We start from the raw sequence: 24,891 nt of genomic DNA, 5'->3' as shown, positions 1-24,891 counted from the left end.
AAGGAGGTAAAAAAATATCGTAATCTTCTCGAATTGTTAGCGTAGACTCTGTAAACTGTAGAAATAACGGTGCGAGTTTCTGTACGCGCGTAACAGTGTAGAAGAAAAGCATATCTGCATGGAAATATTTTGCTAGTTCAGTGAAGATAAGCCAGGGAATTTTGTCTGCGCACGTGTACCTCCATTCTATCTTCACGCCAGAAGGTTTTTTCGAATCGTTAGAACGTGTTTCCGCCACGTTTATCTTTCTTTCGCTGCTCGTTTCCATCCTGTTCATTTTTCCCCGAGTTTCGGCCGCGTTTTCTCTTCCCACCGCTCTCGCTCTCTCACTTTCTCACTCACTCTCTTTCTCTGTCTGTCTATCTTTATTGTACCTTCGTTTGTCTCCGCGTTCGTCGAGTGGCTCCGCCGCGTCGAACCACAGACCCTCGAATAACGAGTGTTTTCCCCCTTTTCAAATCACCAAGCAGTCCTGGGGAAGAACTGCAAGGCAGTGAACACGACGATCCTGAACCCTCACGTGCACCTCCTGGGCGAAGACGCAGCGTGCATCGCGTACGTCAGGCTGACGCAGTACATGGACAAGTGAGTCGAATTGAACATCATTCCTCGTGCAACAATTAACGATACTTTTTCCTTAAAAAGAGTCGTTAACGACTACGTTGACATTTAGATTTCCTCTTCTCTTACTGGTTCCCTACATTACCATTCTCTTTAACTTACAAGGGAACCTTTACAAAAAATTTCACTATAGATAGTTCGCCCCAAAATAAACACAGAGTCACTCTAACGAATATACCTTCAACCCTGACCATTGAGGGATGTTTTCACCCGACGTTGACCGATAAGAAAAAATCGTCAAATATTTTCTCGAGAACTACGTCTCGCATAAGTTTCATTAAAGTCGGCGTGCAATGGTTGAAAACATTCCTCTGCTAGCAAAAAATCTCCGAGTGCGAAGGTTCCGTCCAATAATCTTCCAGTAATTACAGCAACTCCTCTCCCCGCGTGACCCAAGGGATAATATATTCCCCGAAACCGACCGCCGCGGTATTTGTCTTTAATTAGCCGAGTAATTTCCGCGTGGAAACGCGAGCTGCTGGCGGTCAGGGTTCGATCCCCGCTGATCACGTCCGATCGTTATCTAACCGCTTCGAAAACGTTGGTCACGTTTCAGACACGGGGTAGCGCACACTCAGCAGAGCGAGGAGAGCCGCGTGTGGCACAAGAGGGACAACAAATGGCAGAACGTGCATTTCCATCGGAGCGCGGTCACGGGCCCGTCGCCGTTCTCGTTCAGCCACAAGTAAATCGTCTGCGGGGAACGCGCGGGGGTGTGAGGAAGAGTAGCCGAAGAAGTTGAAGACGAAGAGAGAGAAGAGAGAGAGAGAGAGAGAGAGAGACGAAAGCAGCTAGAGAAAACGAAGAGAAACAAAAGGAGACGACGAAGACGATGACGACGACGACGACGACGACGACGACGAAAAAGAAGAAGAACAGCCGATGTGTCGGTGGACGCTCGTCGCCTCGACGCGTGGATTCAAGAGCCGAGTCGTGCGAGAACCTATAACGATAACACAGATTCACGAGGGAAGTACACTCCGTCGCGCACCCACACACCCGTACACACGTACACTGAAACAGAATACCAGGTACACACGCGCATATACGAGGGGAGAAACGCGCGAGCCGGTTACACGAATGGATATACGGTAAACGCGTGTCCTCCGCGTATATTTATTTGTTCGCCGATCGGTTCGCGGATCGTACACGCTCGAGCACCGAACATGTAGACAGAGGGAGAGAGGAAGCCGCGATGCGAAACGATCAGGGAACCGGAAACGCCGCGACTTAGTTGCTTCCGGTAGCTGCTCGCCGTGCCGAGCCGATTTTCTCGCGCAGAATGTCTGGGAGGAACCGGAAGACGAACGAAGGGATCCGGGAAGTTCGGTCTCGCTTTGAGCAAGGTTCATAGGAGAGTCCACGGTGTGATCTTCGAGGAGATTCGGGAAATCGTTTGATCATTGATCAAGTGTTTGGTATTCGGACGAAGGATTCCGAGGAAGTGAGAATCATTCGGAGAAACGAGAATCCTGCTGCCATAGTGCTTCCTAGATTCGAAGATTGGAGCACTGGAGGATAGAGAAATGAGGGATCGAGACGTTTAATGTGTCGATGCATAATCTGGTCAATTCGAAGACTCATCTGAATTTTAACTAAATATGTAAAGGAAGGAAAGAGGGTCGGCTATCATCTTCGAGAAAGATCAACGCTGGAAAGTTTGAAAATTACTGGAAGCGAAGGAAGAGACACGAGAGGGTAAACGGAAATAAGAATATTTTGGACTACTGGGTCGGAACGGTGAGTCTTCAGGGTTGAAGCCAGGCGGGGAGGATGAAAGGGAGGCGGATAAGTGGGACGGAAGGGTGTTCCAGTTACGTCGGTGCTGGGCATCGGCGGATACGCTCGAACTAGAAGGAACCCGGTCATACGTCGGACAACGGAAGTACAGCGGCGCGAGAAATGGCCGACGCGGCCGTAGAAGAGAGAGAGATAGAGCGACAGAGAGGACACGAGACCGCGATCGACGGACGAGACGGCGCCGGCACGTCGGCATCCACGTATTAATTTAATAGTTCGTACGATTTAGTCGCTGTACAGAACAATCTTCCATATGTAACTCTTTTTTCCTTCGAATTTTGTTCGTTCTCGTCTCTCGTTACGACGGTACCAAGTAATTTTCATGTTGTAATCGAGCACGCGCATTGATACACTGGTCGAGGAACGTGCGAACGGTCCGAAACGCGTCCCGCGTGGAATGCACGCGTTTACTCGGCGTGTTGGTGATTTGAATTGAGATCCATGGTAGTTTGATGGGACCCGATCGAAGTCGCGTCGTTAAGTTTTTCAGTTGACCGGAAGTCGAGCTGCGGCGACGAATGTTTCAATAGAGATTGGACATTGTAACGGTTAATGTCGATAGGTTGTAACAATAGTCACGTTCTCTTTCCTCGCCGAGTTAGCTGAATGATCAAACCACCCATTGTCCTTCGACTTCTGTCGCAACTGCGCTAGAATAATTTTAGACGAAGTTACTTTAATTGAATTCGAGGCGAAAACGATCGAGGGACGTTTACTTTCTGTCATTTCCATTGGAGAACTCGTGAATGTTACACGTCGCGAGGGGCGAGAAGTATTCCAAGAACTCGATCCGAGAAACCCTCGGAGTCCCATCGGCGTCAATTACAATATTCACCAACACCCCGTACGACCGCGAGTACGTTCGACAAAGGAATCCTGGGAAGAGCTCAGTGTACGCGACAAGGTCACACAGGCACACAAGAAGAAACCAAGACGCCCGATCGTCCGAGAGATAACAAAGCGATCCATGGAACGTCGTTAAATACCTCATCGTGAACGCGGTCCTCGCGGCCGGCGATGCGACGCGCGTCCCGCCGGGAACGGAAACTTCGTTTTCGCGAGGAAGAATCGAGGATCCCCGATCCTCGCGAGCGGGGATCGAGAGAAACGAGTCGGAGAACTAAAGAAACGGACAGGCGGACGCCTAGAGGGTTGATCTTCTGCGAATCGAAGGTAACGATGGTAGCGAAGCAACGAATAGAAACGAGAAGAAAGAAAATGGGGAAAAAAGACGGTGGACAGGAGGAATGAAAGATGGTCCCGGAATCGGCTGTCGGGGAGGATGGCGCCGATAACGACGACGACGACGACGACGGAGACGAAGACGAAGACGAGGAGAATCGTCCCCGAAATCGCGTTCTGAGTCGTCACGCGACAGCGACGTAATAGGAAACGCGCGTATCGATCCGCTTCCGGTGTTCGTCCGGTACGCAAGCCAGACGGACGGTAGATAAGTTATATATTATTATTATTAATCGTCGGCACGAGCGGAAACCGTGTGTGTGCGGCCCGGAAGCGAGACGGGAGCCGCGTCAAGCGCTGGGTGATCCGTGATCGAACACTTTTTTTCGTCGAATTTACCTTCATTACAACACGAGATAAGTAAAATCTTTCTACACGTTCGTACATCCTCTATTTAATAACTATGACTTACGGGAGTTAATTAGGACCGAGATGAATGGGAGCAGGGATGATACTTGATAAGGGGAACGCGCGCGCGAGAGAGAGAGAGAGAGAAAGAGAGAGAGATAACGATGAGCGGTTCTAGGGGGGTCGAGTCGATTATGGAAACGTGTGGAGGTCTCCATGCGCGAGAAATCGGAGGAACATTTTTGCCATCTTGTTATATAAATATATATAAAAGTATACATATATGTTATGAACATGTACATGGGTGCGCGCGCCTGCGGCCGCGCGGACAGGGTGCACGCGTGTCGCTCGTTGTTTCGTTTGTTCCGAGCTTTCGCGGAAGGGAGGCGCGCTCTTTTCATTCTAGTCTTACGTTAAAGTTTCATTCTTTTTTGTTCGTCGACGGAGGTTGTTCGCGTTGCGTTTCAGAGGGTTTGATCGTTGCCGCGTTGGCGAGAGGATTCGTCGGAAGAAGCGAGGAATTCGGAGGAGCGAGGAGCTTTGCGAATTCCGAGGGATTCGAAAGATGATTACCACCGAGCACGAGAGTTTCGAGGTTCGAGAACTCTGGGACTCGAAAATTCGGAGGCTCGGAGATTCGACAATTCCGATGGAAGTAGGACAGCTTGGGAATTCGAGGACGAAATTCCAAAACGCGGGGAACACGTTTCCGTAGAGTTTTCCCTGGTTTCTGTTCGCGCTACCGAAGTTTCTCCGTTTCGAGGACGCGCATCGCACGCGCGCGCGCGCGCTCGCTCGCGCACCGCGACCTACCGCGTATGTATATTGGTACAGAGAGAAAGAGAACGAAAGAGAGAGAGAGAGAGAGAGAGAGCGCGCGAGAGAGAGAGAGAGCAAGCGAGAAAGAGTGAGAGAATGAGAGAGAAAGCGAGAAAGAAAGAGAGCGAGAGAGCTGGGAAGAGAAAGAGAAAAACGATTTAATATATTGCAGATACTATATTATAAATATAAATATAAACATAAAGAATTAAAGATTAAGGGGAAAAAATAGTTATTTCTACTACTCTAATTCGTCGCTTCTACGTGTGATTGTTGTATAAAAAACAAACAAAACGATTACTGATTTATTATCATTGTTATTACACGATTATCATTACACGTTACGACTACTACTATTACTATATTATTATTATTAATTATTAAAAAAAATACGGAAGAGGAAAGGAGGAAGGAAGTGGCGGGAGGAAAACGAAACGGCCAAGAACAAGCAGGAAGAAACAAGAGAAGGAAAGAGAGAGAGAGATTTAGGATAAAACGAAAAAGCACGGAAAGTGTTCACGCCGCGAGCAAATCGAGTGTTTCGACGGTGGAAACGGATTAACACGCGACTGTAGAAACAAAAAACGGGAAAGTAAGAGAGAAAAAGGTAGCGTGACAGAGAGTGAGAGAGTGAGAAAGAAAGGGAGGGACGAATGTTCGAGAGAAAGCGAAAACTAGAAAAAAAAATTGTAATCGTTGTAAGGGCTACACGAAGATTGTACGACCTTTTTTTCCTACGATAAAAGTATTCTTAGTTGAACGGTGCGAATGGATCCAGGATACGTATCTGGAACGGGTGTTCGGAACGGAAGGGAAGAACAACGCACGCGTACGCGCGAGGGGATGAAAGTTGGAAACGGGAGAGGAAAAACGAAAGAAATTGTAACCAAGTACACACGTTAAAGGATAAACTATGGAAGGGCGGAGAGAGAGAGAGAGAGAGGAGAATTATGGGAGTAAAACGTTCTTTATTATACACATTTATAAATACGAAGTTTACGGGAACGTTAAGGCGATCGAGAGATTAAACGGAAGACGCAGGTGAATACGTTGTTACACGGGGAAGCCGTTACACCGTTTCAGGATGTCGTAACCGATTCGACGACGGGGGAAAATTGGAAGGTGGGGTGGAAACGTGGCAATCCCCGTGGAAGAGACGCGCGTTTATTGCACGCGCGTCGGTACGCACGTGTTGTTTCTTGTTAAATGAAAGTTTCGGGATAGAAATGGAAGGATAGCGAGGTGGGGAATCAGAGTATAATGTTGGATGGGGTGCGATGAGAGAGTACGAAACGGTTTTTATACGCGGAGGGACGTGTCTCGCTTGCCCGCATCGGATTTTGCTGAAAGTCGTTGTTTTATTCAGAGGAAGTGGAAGGAATCCGTTCTCCAGTTGTCTCTTCGAACATTTTAAACGTAAGCTTACGCGTATCGTTATTGTACAGTAGCGTTAATTGTTCTACAATCTCCGAGGTTTTCTCACATTCCGTACAAGTCTACCGGGATTTCTAGTTGCACGGCGCGCGTCGACGGTTTCCGAACGCGGCGGACACCGTTTTCATCCCCTTTAACGATTCCGTTCGACTCCGTTCTTCTAGGTTCGAATAGATCCGATCGTAGATGTCCTACTCAATTCCATTTTATAGGTTACATTATTATTCGCTCACATTTCGAACGAACCAACGTCATCGTCGCTCATAGAAGCTTCTTTTCCCATTCGAAACGGAAGGAAAATATTCTTTGACCCGAATTGGCTTCTCTAGTTCTTCCAACGCGAGCGAATCTCTCGCGAACTTGTTTCACACCGTAGCTAAGCGTCCCTTTGTCAGTTTAAGTTAGAAGTTTCACGCGGCTTTACTTTTAATTCACCAGCCGAAAGCCCAGCTACCGAGACAGTATTTCGCAAACCGTCGACTCGCGCGATTAAGTTAATACAACGGGTACAGTTCACAAAACCACCCCGAAACGACCAGCCTCAATTTCGTCGATTCTCGAGCCGCAGTCTCTCGCGAATCGATCAAACTTCGTGTAGCGGTTCGCGCGACGAACGGATCACGAGACGAAACGGGCCGAACCATGATCGCCGCTCGCCCTTCGCGTTCATCGTCGAAAGAGGGCCGCTTTCAGCAAGATCTGTCCCCAAACGAATCAATCGACGATCAAAAGACGCCGGTGAATCAGCTTGCGAAGGAGTTTCGATGACGATCGAACGACAGGGACGCGTGAGAAGAAGGAGAACCGAAGGAACGTGTAACACGCGATACGAACGAAGGGAAATCCGAGAAACAGAACCAAGGGAAAGACAAAACAAAAAAAAAGCGTAAAAAAAGAAACAAACGAGGAAACCAAAAAACAGTGAGGGTGGGAGGAGAGCAGTAACGAAGTATTTTTATCGTTCGCTTTTTTCTTCGATATATTCGATCGTTACCAGTGATTCTCAAAGCTGTTTTTAGATAGAACGGAAACAAGGGGATCGTCTAATTTCTACGAAGCTATATCGTTCGACGTATTAAAGAAAAGAATCCTTTCGATACGATTAATAAAGTATTCCCGAGTCGACGTACACCGTTCTCCGTGCAACGGTGACCGCGAGAGTTTATAAATAATATTACACTTACTTTCCCCCCCGCCCCGTTGACGATCCGTGATCCTTCTTCACTTCACTTAAAAAAACTCGTCTCGTCGTAATTGTATATATAATAAAAGTATGATGAATTAAACGAAATACCTAGCTCGTTTCGACTGTCAACGTTGCGAGTAGCGAGTCAACAATCATCGAGCGGAACGGGAACGGAGGAAGACGGGGGACGCGCTCGCGCGCGCGGCTGTCGATCCGCCATCTTGTCGCTTCTCCCGGCACGCCGTTGATCGTCGAGCAAACGCGAGAGACGCGAGCAATCGCGATCGTCGGGCGCAAATTGTCGCGAGGAAATGTTCCAGTTAATTTATTTCATCGAAACGTTCGTTAATCGCAGATGAAACTTCGTGAATCTTCAACTGAATTGAAATGTTTACTCGGCCTTAGGTCTCCGAACTCGACAACGACGATTCGAATCGAGTTCAAGGAGGGAGAAGCGGGAAGACGGGACGAAACGCGGCCGAAAAAATGGCAGCTCTGCTGGGAAAGATGATTCTTCTTCGAAAGAGAAATCCGTTCGCGATTCGACGCGTAGAATTTGTAAAATCGATCGCGGACTTTTCGGAATAGCTTTCTCGCGTTGAAGCATTCGGAGGTTTGTTTGTCGTCCTACCAAACGTTACAAGAGCTTCGAGAGCATTCAAGAATTCTTTTGAGAATGTTTCCTATGAGAAGAGCATTCCTCGCTTGAGATCCTCGTGATCCGTTAGTTCCATTCACTTCGTAATTGTATAGAAGAATTCTCTTTATCCTTGTTCGCGCTAATCGTTTCTAGTCCACTACTTTCCAGCGTATTCCGCGCCAGAGTGCAATATTATTGATAAGAGAAGCCAAAGGAGAACACGGAGAAGGAAGCTTCGAGCTCGGACGTCTCTCTTCGTGGGACCAAAACGGAATGAAACACGGCGGCCATTTTCTCGCGCGCCGCGTCGCTCGGGGGAATCGTCCGGTCGCTCGCGCTCGAGCGTTCGCCGCTTCTTTCGCGCGTCTATATACCGAATTACCGAGTTCAATCGACAGCTTAGAGATTAACAATCGCCGTAGCGAGTAATGTAAGGTGAAAGCGAACGGGAGAACCTAGCGCGAATCCGATTTCAGGGTGAAACACACAAATCGTCTATCCTCGCGGTGAACATTACTCGTCGCGATCGCGAAACTCGCTGAACTCACCAACACGAATACACTATATATATATATATATATTATAATGTACGCATACCAACATACAAACACACACGCATACATACAGAAAAAACACACGCACGAGTAAACGGTATACAAGGAAACACGGTACTCCGACGAACGAGCCTGCTGGCGTATGCACGATTTTATTATCGACAAATTTTCAAGCGTCACGTTCCAGATGGAAAGGGAAAAGGAAAACCGAGACACACGTCACACCGGATGAAACCCGAGTCACGATAGAAGCGGACTTCGCGAAATGTAATCACTGGACGGCGGATTTTATGCGTTCGCGACAAATACGAGCGCGCGGAGCATTACCAATTCGAGGAGCGTTCACGTGGATTTAAGTGCGTCGTTGCTTTATCTTCGGACTATTCAAATTTTTAACCAGTTAGCTGTTTCACCGGTATCAGGCGTCACCTTGCTACGTGATTACTGCGACAATTATTCGTTCGTTCAGGTAAAGTTTCTGATTTCAACGATACATACGGTGCACTTGCCACGCGTGCGATATACTCGTCAATTCGACTCGATGAGGAAACGAGGCATTCTTCGAACTATAAATTCCACGGTGAACCGGTTCAGAGAGGAAATTAGTTTCTAATTAACGCCGAATCCTCGTTCCTCCGCGTCTACCCGTAGAATCCTGAAGTTCGCGTCGAGATCCGCCGTCCAAGAACCGGTCACCGCGCGACACGCGTTCAAAGAATCTCAAGTTCCTCCATCGAGCGCCGCTTCCGGCGCTCGACGGCGTGGCGATCGTGATCTGGAGCCGCGTACACGATGTCTCGATCACCACACGCGGCGGGATCGAAGGTGCCATTCGACGTTACAACGAAGGATCCGCGTCGACGCGGTTCCGGCGAGCTCCCCGCCGGGATATATTTAACCGACGAGAACGTAGATTCGCGTGGAAATTTCTTTCTTCCATTTAGGGTTTCGTTAGCTTAAGGTAAAGTATCGTAAAACTTAAGGTCCTCGTTATAGGCGTAATTCAAGCTTTCACTTTCGCCGCGCGGGGCCTCGTTGGAACCGTTACGATCGGCGTTGCGACGAGCGATCGTTGGGTTCGACGCCGCGCGAGACTTCTTCCTTTCGATTCTCGTCGATTCGGTTGATGGTGAAACTGCATTTTCTAACGAACAGCCTGAAACTGGCGTTTCAACGTTCAGCTGGTTTCAGAGAGGAGAAAGTTGAACTTCGAGGAGACTCGAAACATTCGGAGGTCACCGTGGATCGAAGAAGTTTCGCGAAACTGAACACGATCGTCGTTCCGCGATCCGTGTTTTCGATCCCGCCTTCTTTTAGCTTCGAGAATCAAAGGCCGCGAGGTCTTCTTTCGACTTCTAAAACCGACCGCGGGGAAAGAGACGGAGAGAGGGGCAGAGAGGAGAAGCTTAACCGGTTGACTGTGTTCGAGTAACATCTTGAAGCAACAAAATAACACTATCTTATTATTTCAAAACTTAATATCTTTTCAAAGGAACATGCGATTACTTTGCATCTCGCTTTAGTTTATCTATTTTAATATATATGTTAAGTCACTGGTTGATTTCATCACGCGAGAGATTCTTCGAAAGAAACCGCACAGTTGACCGGTCAAAGAAAGTTCTTCGAGCTCTTTAACATTCTCCTCTCCATTCTCTCTCTTCGGTCTCTCTACGCTACTCCGAGTCCGCGTCGATCAATTTTTTATCGTTCCGTACCTTTTTGCGAATCCACTTGTACTACGCATAGTTGATAATTAATTGTATTCTAGCGCGCGCGCCGCCCTCACCGGCGAGCACGCGCGCGCGTGATCAGTATCTTTGAGGTACAGCTCGGTTAATTTTGCACGATGCGCCCGACGGGGGGGATCGTCGATCCGCGATCCACGCAGGGATCGATCGCGCGATCGGTCGCCGATCCCCCCCACAGATCGACCGTTCGAATATGCGCGCACGCGATCGCGAGGGAGGAATCTGTCTTCGAGGGGAAGGAGAACTGTTCTGAAAACGAGCGTCGATACTCTTACATATCCTCTTCGTTGCGAATATTTAACGGAATAGATGAAGAAAACGGGGGCGAGAAAAAGGGGAAACAAATGAGACGAGTAGGAGAGAGCTCGCGATCGCGCGCGGGACGCGATCGTTTAACCCTTCGCGGTCGTAGTTCATTTCCATGGAATTTAACCGTTATCGCAGCGAACGAAATTAACCCTTTCCACTCGACAGGCGACGCACAGTCGTCGCTTGAACTCGATACGCGAAAGATTGAAATAAAGTAGCATCGTTTCTTAACTTGTGTATGGTTCCCCGTTGAATCGTTTCATCGGAACGTCGATTGCAAATGGTGGATCACCTTTCTTCGAGCTGTAGGAATCGCGAATTTAAAAGGTGACACGGTTCTACTCGAAACGTCGGGTTTCGCACGACCGCGAACGGTTAATCTCGCATTTTATCGAACAGAACGCGCGCATTGAGAAGGTCGACACGCTAGTAACGAGAGAAAACGCACGCTGAACGCGAACAAACAGAGAAATCCTTTCGAGCTTAACGATCCGAACCGAGGAGGAAGGGAAAAGGAGTATTCACAGTTTTGCCGGGGAGAAGAGAGGACCGGGAACAGAAGTATTCGCGTCCCCTGTGGAACGAAAACGACGAACAACAGAGAACGGAAGGGAGATGACGGAGAGAGAGAGAGAGAGGGAGAGAGAGAGAGAGAGAGAGAAACAATTTGATCAGCGGACGTGCGATCCAACTGTGCCTCGAAAACAATCTGAGCGACGTCCCCTCCGATTAAACAAAATGAAAAAAAAGAAACTAAATATTATAATAGATTGTAAACGTTCACTAACTATTCTTATTGATATTATTGTCATTATTATTACTGTCATCATTATTAATTGTCATTGTTATTGTTACTATGATTACCGTCACGCGCGTTTAGAGGATTATCCGCGGCGCGGCGATCGGACGATCGGACCGGCCGCGGGCATTCGTGTTTTTACTTCTTGAGCGTTGCGATGGCAGTGTGGATAGATGAACAATGATAGGTAGGAGAAACGACGATGTAAACGTGGACACCCGCTGCTAGAAAAATTATCCTTCGGGGAGAACGCCGCTCTCGCTCCGAGAATCGAGTTGCGTCAAGATGGCGGGTTCTTCGAGGCGCGTTCCAAGATGGCGTCCTCATACCGTTTATCCTTCGGCTTTATATTCGAGTGGATCTTCGATCTTAATCGTCTCTCGTTGATCTTTCTTTTTTAATATTTCTCTCTTACCTTTTTTCTAACTTTTCAGTATTAATTTACTATTATTATCTTTACTGCTACTTCGCTGTTTGTTACTTTAATTCCTTCGGTCACGCGTAGCTTTTCGCTTTCAAGGAATTTGATTTTTAAACCTGCTCAGTAGCCAATGCCAAGCCGATTTTTCTTTGCTCGACTTAACCGCATAGCTTCTGACTGATTCAAATCTCTTCCAGCATTAAGCTCGAACGTCACGTTTGTTTGTCAGTCACGTAGTTCAATACTAGAGCTTGATATGTCGAAGTAACAAGCAAATGCTCACTTACACTTGAATGAAACCGGGATTTCCTGAACTTAACGTAGAGACGCTCCGCGAGATAACGGGCCGCGCGTCAATGATTTCTGTTATCGTCCCACGCCGGTCGAATCGCAATAATACTTACGTATATTTTTATCGACGCCCGCGAAACGACTGTCGCTCAATCCTCTTTTCATTTTCTAAATTAAAACCAGGGCCGAACGCGGCCACAGCCTTGGACGATCGCTAGTCACCGGCTAAAATTAAAACCGCGGCGCGTCTTATCGATCCAGATATTCCTCTTTAGAAATTACGTTCCAACGCTGCGTAGCTTCTCGCGTTTGCCGCGACGACTGTCCAAGACCGAACCAAGCCTGACACTTTGTCAACGGAAAGGTACGAAACCGAAATTTTTCTTGCTACGTTACAAAAATTCAAAGATCAACGATTTCTGGATTGCAATCCAATGATCCTCTAAATTCTAGAGTAGCTCAAAGTAGCTCAACTATTATCCTGTTCACCGAGTTTCTCGAAATTTCCTTAATATTTCCAAATCGTTCGATTCAGTTGTCTTCGAAGAGACACAAATTAGACAGATGATCCATGAATGTGAACGCAAAGGATAACGGTAGGATCCCTTGGCCCCGACTTCCGGTTTCCAGCGGGTGTCGCGTTCGCGAGATCCGAAGCTGCGACGGAGACCGATCGCGCGATCCGCTCGTGATCCACGAAGCTTTCCCGAGCTTCCGATCGATCTTCGCTCGACCGGCGGTCCTCTCGCGGGAGGATTCGCCGTTGGATGTCGCCGACTAGGGGAAAAACTGCGAAAGTGAAAGAAAAAGGAAGACACCGGAGCGCGTGTATGCGTGAGAGCGAACGTGAAAGCGCGAGAGAGTGTGCGTGCGCGTGAGAAAGAGAGAATGCGAGAGGGAGCGAGGTCGAGTGAAAGTGTGATTATTAAAAGAAAAGAAAAATCTCTCATCGGTACATTTAATATAACGCTAATTCATTATTACAGACATTATTGGATTTACGGTAAACGGATAAGCGATTGATTACAATTTTGTCCTAATGTTCAGAGAAATAAAACAAGGAAATATATTACACGTCTCCGTTCTGCACTTCCGGCGACCACCTCGGATCGTTCTTCATTCGTTCGTCGAGGAAACGTTTCAGGACAATTGGGGACTCTTGCACAATTATTTCGCCACCTGCATTCATTCTGTGTGTTTTCTCTCGCTGTGAACAATCTAGGAATCATTCGTGATCACGTAAAAATACATCGTTCGATGTGGCTTCCGCTGGAAGACGCCGGTCATCCTCGTTACCCAATCCTCTTTAACGTCCTCTCATCGAATTCCGACGATGTTCAAGGGATATTCATAGCATAGGTACACACACTGCACGGTAACGTTTATTCATAAAAAATGTTTTATTCATTTCTGTAAACTATTCTATAAAAATGTGAATCGTTGTAAATTACATGATGCAGACGTTTCACGGAATTCTGTTCGGCTTCTAGATCCGGTCCAAGCAATCGGGAGAAAGAAACGCCCGGACATCCTCGTGCGAAACTTTCATTTTTCGTTTCGAACGAGCCACGAGGTCCGTCGGGAACGAACGCGACTGGATACGTTCCGACGGTCAGATGTTTCTCGACGGTGGACGTTTCGTTTACGTTGACCGCGGCACGGTCTGGTCGTGTTTTCGTTCTCGGGAATCGATAACGACGAATGGCAACGTTCCTCCCGGAGTTGAGCAAAATACTCTTGTTTGCGTTCATTGCAATTTATATATGCTCGCCCCTCTCGCTCGGTTTTCTTATAAAAACACATGAACCATTTTAACGCCATCGGCTCGCGGACAGGATCGCTCCAACTGTGCCAATCAAATTTATCTGTAAACCGTTCGCTCTGTAAACAAGTGTTTCCAGGCAGAAATTATTTGGCACCGAGCGCTGGTACTATAATAATAAACATACGGTCGACGCGCTTGCTACCAGGAAACTTTCCTTGGAAATATTTGCTCACGCGACAGATATATTGAAAGAAAATTCGGGTGGCACAAACATCGAGATTTTTCCTCGGAATTGAACGCATTCCGTGCCACCGGAAATTCCTTGCATAAAGTGCACTGATTCTTCAATAACAGATTAAGTTACATTCAAGCTTTCGCTGACTCTTCAGATATTTTCGTATCATCTATACTATTCTTTGACACGTCTGACAATGTTTCCTTGCAAAATTAACCCTTTGCGGACGAATGTCGACATTCCGGCCAGATCAAATTTCCATATTTGGTAGAGTAAGTCGCAAACAGATGATTCGATTACTCAAACAGCAAGAGATCTGTATAATTTCCTTTCTTTCTATTTAAGCAATCGATAATTTAACTTCACCTGCTGAAGGTTTCGTAGATTTCAAAGAATCCTCGTCCGCGAAGGGTTGATCCCTCGTAGAGTACGGCTCGTGACAGAAATTTTCGACTGAACGTAAACATCGCGAGTCTGACCCGAGGTGACAACACGAGCGAGGTATCGGTCGTAATTATGGCCCGGATTTCGCCCGGTTAAATGGCACGGCGAGGGATTAACCGGCTCAGTCGAATCCGTATCGCGGAGGTAACAGCTACAAGAGCGCGCGAGGGGTAAGCATACGACCAGACGGTACCGTATCGACAACGGCAGCTAACAGGTAGGAACTAGCGCGGTCGGAGGACGTCAGCAATTCGTATACACAAACGAATCGGCGGCGAACGGGCGCGGATCGTTCAATTTTGATTGTTTCCTTAGAAAATAGAGGGAACTTTGTTAGAGCTAGCGCAGGCAACACACAACTCGCAATAAAAATATTCAGTACCCGGCGGTCTATCTAGGAAAAAAGGGTAACGAAGGCGGAGAAGAAAGTAAAGGTAAATCGAAGGGTCGCGTGACACGCGGTGCAAATAAAAGCGGCGAGCAACGACACTCGGCGAAAACAAACGTGTAATCGTCGCGGCGGAGGTCACGTGAAACGTTTCGAGGGTTGCCGATAAGCGTTCGTGTGAGATTCGAGGCGTATAAATAAAAATTGGCCGGAGAAGTGATAGAGTAATAGATAGACAGATAGAGAGAGAGAGAGAGAGGGGGGAGAAGAAAAAGCAATGGAAAGAAGGGAGTAAAGAAACGACTTATCTATCACCGATAAAATGGTACCGAAGTTATACGAAAGCTTATCGTGATTAAATATTCCTACGGTTAATCGGGAATTACAAATTCGCATCGATGAATCATAAATACATTGAACTCTGTTTCCCTTCTCTTTCGTTTCTCTCTTTTTTTTGTCGCTGTTTTCTCTGTTTTCTGTCTCTTTCGATGGATCCATTGTATTCCCTCGCTCGAGTCGAACATGGCGGTGGGCTCTCGACGTGTGTGATATGTTGTCTCTCGTCGGGAATATCTCCTCGAAATCGCCGGTCCTCTCGAGAAACGTCTCAGCGATCTCATAACTCGGTGGGTTCGTATCCGCTCCTGCCTCTGTTCCGACCGCGCCCTACAAAAGAACCGGAAGCATGTAATATCCTCTATCGAAAGGTGGCGGGAGAAGTACTAATCGATCTAGCATGCTGTTCTCCTGTTTAATCATTCAATCCTCCAATGTCTTTTCAATCGTTCGTCGGGAATTCTTTTATCTTCACCGATCAGACGTAAGAACGTGCCTCGATTTTCGAGTCTCGATCGAACGATCGGTTGCACGTATTACTCATCCCTGTTTCGAATCGGACGTTCATTGGTTTCTTTAAATGACTTCTCGGTGATCGTGGATAGAATAGTACAAGTTCTCATGCGTGAATTCGTTAGTCCTTGAAAGCAATTGGTTAAACGTGCGGGAAGTCGAGGTGCGCGATGACGTTCCGGTTTTGTTATTGATTCCGTGGTCGGTGGGAAGTGTGTAAATAATGAGTAATGCGAGATGACTGTGAGCTTGACGGTTCGTTGTCGACAGGATACTCGTTTCCTGCGGCTGCAATTGCTTTCAACGACCAACCTTTGCGGTAACGATCAAGGGAACTTCGAGCGTAAGTGGAAAAAAAAATTGGTCGTTCTCTTGTCGTTTATAAATAGATTGCAAAAGAAGAAACGCAGTCCCATAAAGGCCCGGGATATTTATAGCCATGCGAACGTACAAGAGTGTGCGCTCGTCAAACAGATTAAACGGAGGTGAAAAAGTAACTGTTATCTGTTGGGTTTGTGAACGACTTCAATCATCGTGAGATTTCGTTAGATAAATGAAGAGATCCGCAGCGTGATCCGTGACCGTGCAATCTTGTTTGATATACCGCGTACCCGGCTAACAATTAATCCCGCGGTTAACGGTCTGACGTGTGTACAAAACATTTCGCGTCTCAACGACTGTCCGTACAGATCGAAGCGCGTTTCCTGGTATATTAAAGATATTTATACTTTTCTTTGTGTGTATATATGTATGTGTTTTTTTCTTTTTTTTTTTTTTATTAAGAACTTTATTTTCATCGCTACAACATTTTTGTTTTTCACGTGTGATATCACTCGCATATTACTTAATAAATTAGTCTATCTTTTTCCAATGTGCACATGATAAACTTTTGTTTTCGTTCGCGTTGCCGTAAAAAAGAAATTACAAAACGTTTTCGTTTGTTTACTTAACGTAGAAGTTTTTTTTTTTATTTTCCCCCCCTTTTAATACTTGGCCTCCGCGCGGCTCAGGAATGGTAAACGAACGACACAAGACTTTGTACTTTACTCCGTCGATTTCTCGCAGACTATTATTTTTCTTGTTTTTTTTTCTCTCTCGTCGTTACTTAAATTCTACAGCGGAATGATTGACACGCGAAGCGCACGGTATCTTTTTTCGTCCCGTTTCTCTTTTGAACACGTGTGTCTCTCGCACGACCGGCGGATATATATATATATATATATGTACATACACGTACAAGCTATAAAAATACTTCTCTATACAATCCTTAAGGAGGAACGAAAAGAAAGAAAAAAAATATATAGGAAAAAGAAAAATCGTAAACAGAAACGGATATACAAGGATGAAGATTTTTTTAACGAATAGAAAAAATGATTGTGCTACGAAGCTGAACAGAACCGCAACGTGAAACAAAGGTCCAGACAAAACTCTGTACACCGTTGTGTGTGTGCTTGAATACCTGCTCGTGACAAGGAAAGCTGCCAAACTCTTCGGTACATTAATTTTTCTTAATTACATGTCGCCAGTCATACTACTACCGTAGTGAACTATCAGTAGGTCTTGGGGAGTATTATAAATTTTCACTACCTCTGCGTATGTGATTGAGACACGCCATCATTCTGATCATAAAACCGGCGGGTACGGTCATTGTGTCTCTGGTCTCTTCCAACATAATCGCATTCCTCTTTTTCAGCTGTAAACACACGTCCCATGAGAATAATTTCTTTCGATTGTACTTTGAGATTAGACGAATAATAAATTCGAATTCCCATCTGGGAAAGTCACTTACATCTTCAGCGAATTTCTCGTCGAACCCCGACTCGTCGTTGATCGGCGCCCACAGCTTGACGTCGTAATCTGTGCCGGCGGTGACCAACAAAGGCAAATAGGGGTGCGGTTGCAGGCAATTGACCACGTGGTGGTCCGCCTCGAGCAACATGCACAGTCTCGCGGTCGCCTTCTCCCAGACGAACACGTGGCCGCAGTCGCTGCCCGACATCACGAAATCGTTTCCCCAGAAGTTCGCCTCTTTAATCATGGTCCTAAAGAAACTAGAGTCAACCAGGGGAAGGCCAACTGATCAGATTAAATATGACGGCCCCCGGGTGAAGTGGCCCAGTCCGCTCGAAGGCTTTTTCGGAACTTAACGAGTCAATGGATTGGCTTCCGATTAACAATAAATAAAAGATATATAAACTGCACATCCAACGTCGGTGAATCTCAGCAAAAGTAAATTACTTTTAGTGATTACGTGACAATTAAAAGAGGTACTCTCGGTAAGCCAAACTCGCCGAACAGATTTGGTTCATCAGCAGAGCAAAGAAAATCCGACTAACTTCCTACTCAACGTATTCGCATACGTCACCCAACACTGTTGTTAATCTTTTAGTCACAACAATTGAATTATGTACATCCTCATTTCCTTTTTTTTCTTTTTTTTTTTTTTTTTACGGTTTTAGGAGCCTTCTCTCAGCGGTTCGAAAGAGCTTGCCGCGCGTGAACTGCGTTAATCAACGAATCACCAAAAGAAAGAGAAAGAACGAAGGGTGGTTACCATATCCTACCGCGAACGATTTCCATGTATACCTTGCGTTCCGGTGACCCATGTACTTCTGCTTCACGAAATCCGCCTCGTACGATTTCTCGCAGCACTCGGACTTTTTAACCGACTCCGCCTCGTCGGTGGTTTCGTCATCCATTTCGTCTTCCGCCCTGCTTTTCAATCTAGATAAACAGTCGACAAAATAATGTACCTCCCGCTGACGCTATCGGAGAGTGCACGTGTCCCTCTTAAATCATAACCGTCGTAACGCATACCTTTCCCTAGGCTCTATATCATCGTCATCGCTATCACTAAAAGCGCTTTCATCAGTCTCTGTCAAAAAGATAACGCATGTATTCCTAATCATCGTAAAAGTACATCGATCAACGCCGGTATATATCTCTACTCACTTTTTTGTATATCACTATATCGCAAATGTTTGTCATGACTTCTCCCTGAAATCGTGGCGCTGCTATGACTTCCAGACGGCCCTGCGAACCGATCGTGTCACTGATACTCGCAACGGGAACGTGCAATTGCTCATTATCGTCGGGGGATACGTACCAGCGTGATAACTATCGCGGATCAATTCGTCGGCCATGCCGAAGGATATCGTCGCGCTCGTCGAGCCTTTATTCGTGTAAGTCAAACGCGCGGCTGGCTCGCTGCCGTGTCTGCAATTCAAACGCGAACAGATTGAGAGATGCACCCTTCCCGGACGGGGGTAACCGGACTGAATCGTTACGGGCATACTTCTCAAGGAATCCGTCTCGCATTTTGGTCAGTCTATCCTGAAGGTTCTCCATCATATGGCCCTCAGCTTTGTTCTCCATACTGGTGCACGGATTCTCGTCGCTGCTGCTCTGATCCGTTTCCGGAGCCTCGTTGCACTCGTCCAAAGTGCGGGAAGAGCAAGGCTGCACACTTGAACACTTGTTATTCTGGAACGCGTGGTTCCCAGAGTCCGTAGGAACATTTGAATTGCATTGAACCGGGTTCTCCTCGACGGATTCGTTCGCATTCGTAGCCTCTGATAGAGTCTCAGGCGGAGCTGTAGTTTCCTCCGTCATCGCGGATTCATTCGCGTTCGGTTCGCTCGGTGCACCACTGGAACTCGCCTCCGCGACACCTATAAAGGTATTTTCGTATCAGGTGGTACTTGGAACGACTGGAATAATTGAGGTGTTCGAGAACAGGTGTAAGTACCTGTTTCTTGACTACTGCTTTGAGCAGCGGCGGCTGCTTCTCCACCCTCAGCCTCATTTTGTCTTTCCGCGGTGTTCTCCGTCGCGTTTTCGTTGTTGCTCTGAGTATTCTCTTGGTTTAAAACTACGCCCTCTAAACTGTCTTCGCCGCCGCCGCATAGAGCGGCTCTAGTGACCGGATCGTTTAACATTCTGCTAAGAACTTCCGTCATCCTCTGCATTAAAGAATTATGAAGCACCGGTCTGGCTTGAGCTATTTCTAGAAGATTAGAAGGTGAGTTAACGTGCTCCGCTGAAAGACAGAGTGCTGCATGGAATCGCTTAAATATAGTAACAACGTACGCCTACGACTGCGTCGGCCTTCCTCGCGTTCGGGCCGAGCGTCGGGACCGGTATCGGACCAATCACCCCTAAGTCTCAATCTGCGCACTGGCAATGGCGACCGTAGTCTTTGCTTTTTCACTTCCCCTTTTCCTACCGTAATATCTTTCTTTAATTGAACGTTACCATGGTCCTAGATCAAGTAATTCGTTTCATCGTTGATTCAGACGAGTATGATTGGTTAGAAACAGACGTGATGTCAATACCTTTATGTTAAATAAATAAATATAATCGCTACAGTAACTGGCTAGAATCTCCTGCCCGTCGGGACTGAACGTCAACGACGTCATTCTGTGGGAAGTTCCTTCGAACTCCGGAACCGTGAATGTGGATAAGGCATTTGCTCCGTTTGTGTCTGTCAATCCTGTATGGAAATTGTTACTCTCACGATTATGTTTTCAAGGAAGGAATTGACGTGCACGCGACACTTACCGGTAGCTGGGGTTCCAAGTGTTCTTCTGTCGTATATTCTAACCGTCCCGTCGGAACAGCCAATTGCTATTTGATTTGGAGAAGTAAGGTTCACAGACAACGCCGTTATTGCTTTCTCGCAGGAAATTAATACATCCTGTTAGGATATAAATTGTTAGTCTTAGCATTTTCTATGATTTATATATGTTTCGTTTGTCGTTTACCTCTTTACATCTTGGGGTATTACACTTTTCCTTTATTCTGAGATCAAAATATCGCACTGTACCATCCTCTCCACAACTAAGGAAGCTATGCGGTTCACCAGGTATTGTTACTACTTCGTAAGTAGTGCCACTATGACAATTGAATCGATTACCATACGTTTCTACTTTTCTCATTAAATCTGTAAGCATTGAAATCTATTGTTAGAAATTGTAAGGACCAAACTGTTACGGATACCCTGAAAGGTTGATGAAGTTTCACCTGTATACAAAATAGTGCCATCACCACTACAAGAAACTATCCGATGATCTCCACTATTTGGCAAAAACTTTGCACTAAATATGTTTGCTCTATGGCTGGTTTTATACATTACTTCCACCTACAATAGAAATATGAATTACTTGAGGAGAGATCAATCCGCGTTCTTTTAATAGAATCTATGTGATCTGTTTCATTTCAAATTCATTAAATGCATAGAACTGTTCATCCCACTTAATTAGTAAATGGTTCTAGATTGATGGCTCTAGATGACAAAATTAGCAGCACACGCACCACACGCAAGGGTTTTTGTTCATTTGGCAGAGCTTCTGCATTTCTATCTATGTCAATGTTAGACCTTGGCTAGAATTAAACTATCTATGATATTTCCTTCAAAAGGTTTATTGCCAATGTAACTTCCCTGAGGACATTTCCTGTTGTTAGTATTTAATGGTGTACACTTTGCTTCCATGCGTATAACTCAAGTAAAGGGACACTTCAAATAAAAAAAATCTGTGGATGGTATGGTACTTTATACTTGTATCTACTGTGGCCTATAGAGCATACCTTTCATACTAGTGTTAATAAAAGCAACATCTGTGAACAATGTAAGTAAATGTCTCTGTCAGATTGATTAGCATATAGATTGGTAGGGATTTAAGAAATTAAATATAAAATACATTAAATAAAACAGAATTTCAGTAATGAATTATAAAATATGAAAAGTGCATGTGCATGGCTTCAGTTAGATGCGACTTATGAGTAGGAAAAATATAAATAATCTTGGCACAAATTTTCACAAGGCTCATAAACATATCTGAAATTAATACACAGGACAAAGTAATAAATTCCCTCAGCATAAGTTGCACCAGTATTAGTTCACTTATAAATTAAACTGTTGTATGCAATGGTTAATAATAAACATTTCTGACTAAACCCAGTTAAAATTATACCCTAACAATTCACAGAAACCTCGCTTATTTTGTGAAACGTCAATTTGTGAAAAAACATTATATCTGTTCCTTTTCCACGTACTCGAGCACATACGACAATTAATATTACCAAACATTATCTAACCTTATACGTGTAAGGGCACGTGAGTACAAGGTGCTGATCATCGCTACCGGACAATATCAAATCACCAGTAGCATTCCAAACAATAGAGTTTACGCAACCGTTATGCACATTTAATCTTTTCAACAAAGCCATACGCTGCATCATCTGGAGGCTCGCTGGAACACATTGAACGGAATGAAAATATTGACACGGACGAAAATCTATCAGAGACACAGACGCATTAGAAGGATTCAGAAGTAATTTTTCTTTCCAAAACTGAAACTCCAAAAACGGAGTACAAATGGCAGGCCGTTCTTGCAACGTTCGCGCGTCGTTTAATCCTCGATTGCGTCGATTCGCGTAAGGTAAGAGAACCGATTTCTCACGACGTTACACTGCACAATGACGTTATCAAATTTTGCACTGAAAAACATATGGCTTGGATACCTTTGGTGCTGCGGTAAAGACTCGTCCTGGTGCAGTCATTGTACGGTTGATAGTAAATGTCACGGAAGATATTCGGACGTGATTTCTTCATGGTTTCGGCTGGTTTGTCGCGATCGAGCTTTCGTATCAGTTTGCAGAACGCATCGATCGGGGATTAATATGAAATATCCTGGACGAGCAAGGTGAGAGTGGTGTGAACACGCGAATCTGTCAATCAACGAAGAAACAGAACGTCGTGTATCGACCGAATCAGAAACCATGTAGCGTGCTGTTACGCAGCAAAAATCCACGAGGATCGTTCCGAAACGACATGGCACCTTTGTACTAAAAATAAACCACGGAGCTTCGAAAATTTGTGCAATCGGACGAGCCGAGTGATCACTTCTGACCAGAACAGCTGAGCGAATGTATACACACACAGCGCTGAAAAGAAAGTGCGCGAGAGCTCGACCATTCCTCGCTACTATAATCGATGCCAGCAGTAATGTAACGCGTATTTCAGGAACCCTACACCCACGGTGTGTCAGAATGCACATTAATAATTCAATAGAAATAAATGTCCGATAACATGCACAGTTTTCCAATCCCTGTAAATGTTAATCGTACTCTGTTAATGGCATTTATTTTAAAATTCCTTTCTATACTTAATCCATGTGTTATTGATAGATCCCGTTTCGATCGATCTCATTAATAATTCAAATTTACTGCGAATAAATATTAAAATTACAAATACAGGATATAAAGTATATATAACGTTTACGATGCATGTAATGAAAAGCTGTTTTACATTGAAATAGTTCATTATATATGCTTTTGGACGTCACGACAATTAATTCTTGCCGCTGTGAACGTAACATCTCCTGTATAAAGCGGCAAGAATCATCTGCTTTGAAGAATATGCACTTTTATTTAGTGGCGCCATCCGTGGAGGAACGCTCAAACTGGTAGACAACTATTACCGATGTGGGAGCTCACATAAGCGATTGCAGCGCCATCAGTGGCAAAGCGCTCAAACTGGTAGACAACTGTTACCGATGTGGGAATTCCCAGCAGAGACACACTGTTACCATTTGGCGAGAAGTTTCAGCGTCTTTCGAATAGATGGCGCAGAAATCCAGATTAAAGGAGTTTCTCACACCGATTCCAGAGGTCTCTCGTAGGGGTCTACTGGGGTTCGAGGGATTCCTCATTTCGATTCCGGCAGTCACACGCGCAACACTTCAAGGGGTTTCTCATATTGATTCCGGGGGTCTCTCGTGGGGGTTTCTCGTGGGGGTCTCTAGTCAGAGTTTGAGGGGTTTCTCACTTCGATCCCGGCAGTCACTCGCGATAGATCAAGGGGTCTCTCGTGGGGGTTTCTCGTAGGGGTCTCTTGTGGGGGTTCGAGGGGTTTCTCACTTCGATTCCGGCAGTCACTCGCGACAGTTCAAGGGGTGTTTCATATGGATTCCGGGGGTTTCTCGTAAGGATCTCTCGTGGGGGTCTGAGGGGTCACTCGTTTAAATTTGGGGGTTTCTCGAGGGGGTCTGAGGGGTTTCTAACTTAAATTTGGGGGTTCGAAGGGGTCACTCGTTGAAATTTGGGTGTTTCTCGTGGGGGTTTCAGGGGTCTCTCGTGGGGGTTCAAGGGGTTTCTCACTTCGATTCTGGCAGTCACTCGCGACAGTTCAGGGGGTTTTACATATCGATAGCGAGGGTCTCTCGTGAGGGGTTTTCGTAGGGGTTTCTCATGGGGGTTTCTCTTCTCTGAGAGGTATCTTATGGGGGTTCGAGGGGTTCCTCACGACTCTGGCAGTCACTCGCGACGTATCCAAGGTTTCCTCACACCGATTCCGGAAGTCCCCTGTCCTATTCTATCTTATAGTTCCCTGAAAATGGCTCAAAACTTCAGCAGCTAAGACACCGTCACGCTCAAAATAAGGAGGCACTCCATTTTACGCCCCTTGAATCTCCAAGTCTTCAAAAACAGCTCAAAATCTCGGCAGCTATAATTCCCCGAGCCGAAATCCAAGGAAGCTCAAAATTTAACTCTCTAGAAAATTAAGCTCTCATAACGATGGCTGAACAGCATAGCGTTCCTAATGAAAAAAGCCTCAAACCAAAAATAGCCAAAATTTAGCTCTCTGGGGAAGTTGGCCCTCTCAAAAATGGCTCAAAAGCTTTAACACCTATGGCTCAAACTAAAAAAGCTCAAATTTTAAACTCTCTAGGAAAGTAAGCTTTCTCAAAATGGCTCAAAAGCTCTAACATGGCATGCTCAAACTAAAAAAGCTCTAATTAACCTGTCTAGACAATTAAGCTCCCCCCGAAAATGGCTCAAAAGCTCTAGTGTCGCTGCTCAAACTAATAAAGCTCAAATATATAACTCTCTAGGGAATTATGCTTTTCCAAAAATGGCTCAAAAGCTCCGTATATAGCAGCTCAAACTAAAAAGCTCGTAATTGAACTCTCTAGACAATTAAGAACTCCCCAAACTG

At 45.7% G+C, this 24,891-nt stretch overlaps 2 protein-coding genes across 42 annotated transcripts in view; one reads left to right on the top strand and one right to left on the bottom strand.

Annotated features, from left to right (window-relative positions):
* Positions 1–13,281, top strand: part of CaMKII (Calcium/calmodulin-dependent protein kinase II) — a 156,837-nt gene extending 143,556 nt beyond the window's left edge. For 29 of the 38 annotated variants that reach the window (XM_031989332.2, XM_076370733.1, XM_031989346.2 and 26 more), the window contains 2 exons: positions 468–585; positions 1,178–13,281. In XM_031989332.2, coding sequence (XP_031845192.1) covers positions 468–585; positions 1,178–1,310 — 251 coding nt within the window. In that variant the 3' untranslated portion in view covers positions 1,311–13,281. The remainder of the gene's footprint in view (positions 1–467; positions 586–1,177) is intronic. The other 9 variants (XM_031989358.2, XM_031989353.2, XM_031989350.2 and 6 more) reach the window with 1 other exon arrangement.
* Positions 13,282–13,593: 312 nt separating this feature from the next.
* LOC116432385 (DDB1- and CUL4-associated factor 6) lies at positions 13,594–22,884 on the bottom strand. 4 transcript variants are annotated; one of them, XM_076370721.1, is made up of 17 exons: positions 22,733–22,884; positions 22,416–22,622; positions 21,990–22,144; positions 20,916–21,033; positions 20,657–20,835; positions 20,454–20,589; positions 20,228–20,385; positions 19,983–20,154; positions 19,642–19,899; positions 19,189–19,564; positions 19,000–19,109; positions 18,846–18,926; positions 18,711–18,768; positions 18,480–18,617; positions 17,683–17,944; positions 17,481–17,586; positions 13,594–15,710 (listed from the first exon to the last, which is right to left on the bottom strand). In XM_076370721.1, the coding sequence occupies exons 2-17, from the start codon at positions 22,504–22,506 to the stop codon at positions 15,661–15,663; spliced, it is 2,448 nt and encodes an 815-aa protein (XP_076226836.1). In that variant the 5' UTR covers positions 22,507–22,622; positions 22,733–22,884; the 3' UTR covers positions 13,594–15,660. The 4 variants fall into 4 exon arrangements, 3 of the variants coding, with proteins under 3 accessions (XP_076226836.1, XP_076226837.1, XP_076226838.1); XR_012999391.1 differs by having other exon boundaries at positions 17,353–17,586; positions 22,416–22,880; XM_076370722.1 differs by having other exon boundaries at positions 17,683–17,935; positions 22,416–22,878.
* Between the last annotated feature and the right edge of the window lie 2,007 nt (positions 22,885–24,891).

The sequence above is a fragment of the Nomia melanderi genome, chromosome 9, assembly GCF_051020985.1.
Source record: "Nomia melanderi isolate GNS246 chromosome 9, iyNomMela1, whole genome shotgun sequence".
In the NCBI taxonomy this organism is placed as follows: Eukaryota; Metazoa; Arthropoda; class Insecta; order Hymenoptera; family Halictidae; genus Nomia; species Nomia melanderi.
The sequence above is the reverse complement of the archived record's forward strand: the minus strand, read 5'-3'. Positions and strand labels throughout refer to the sequence as shown.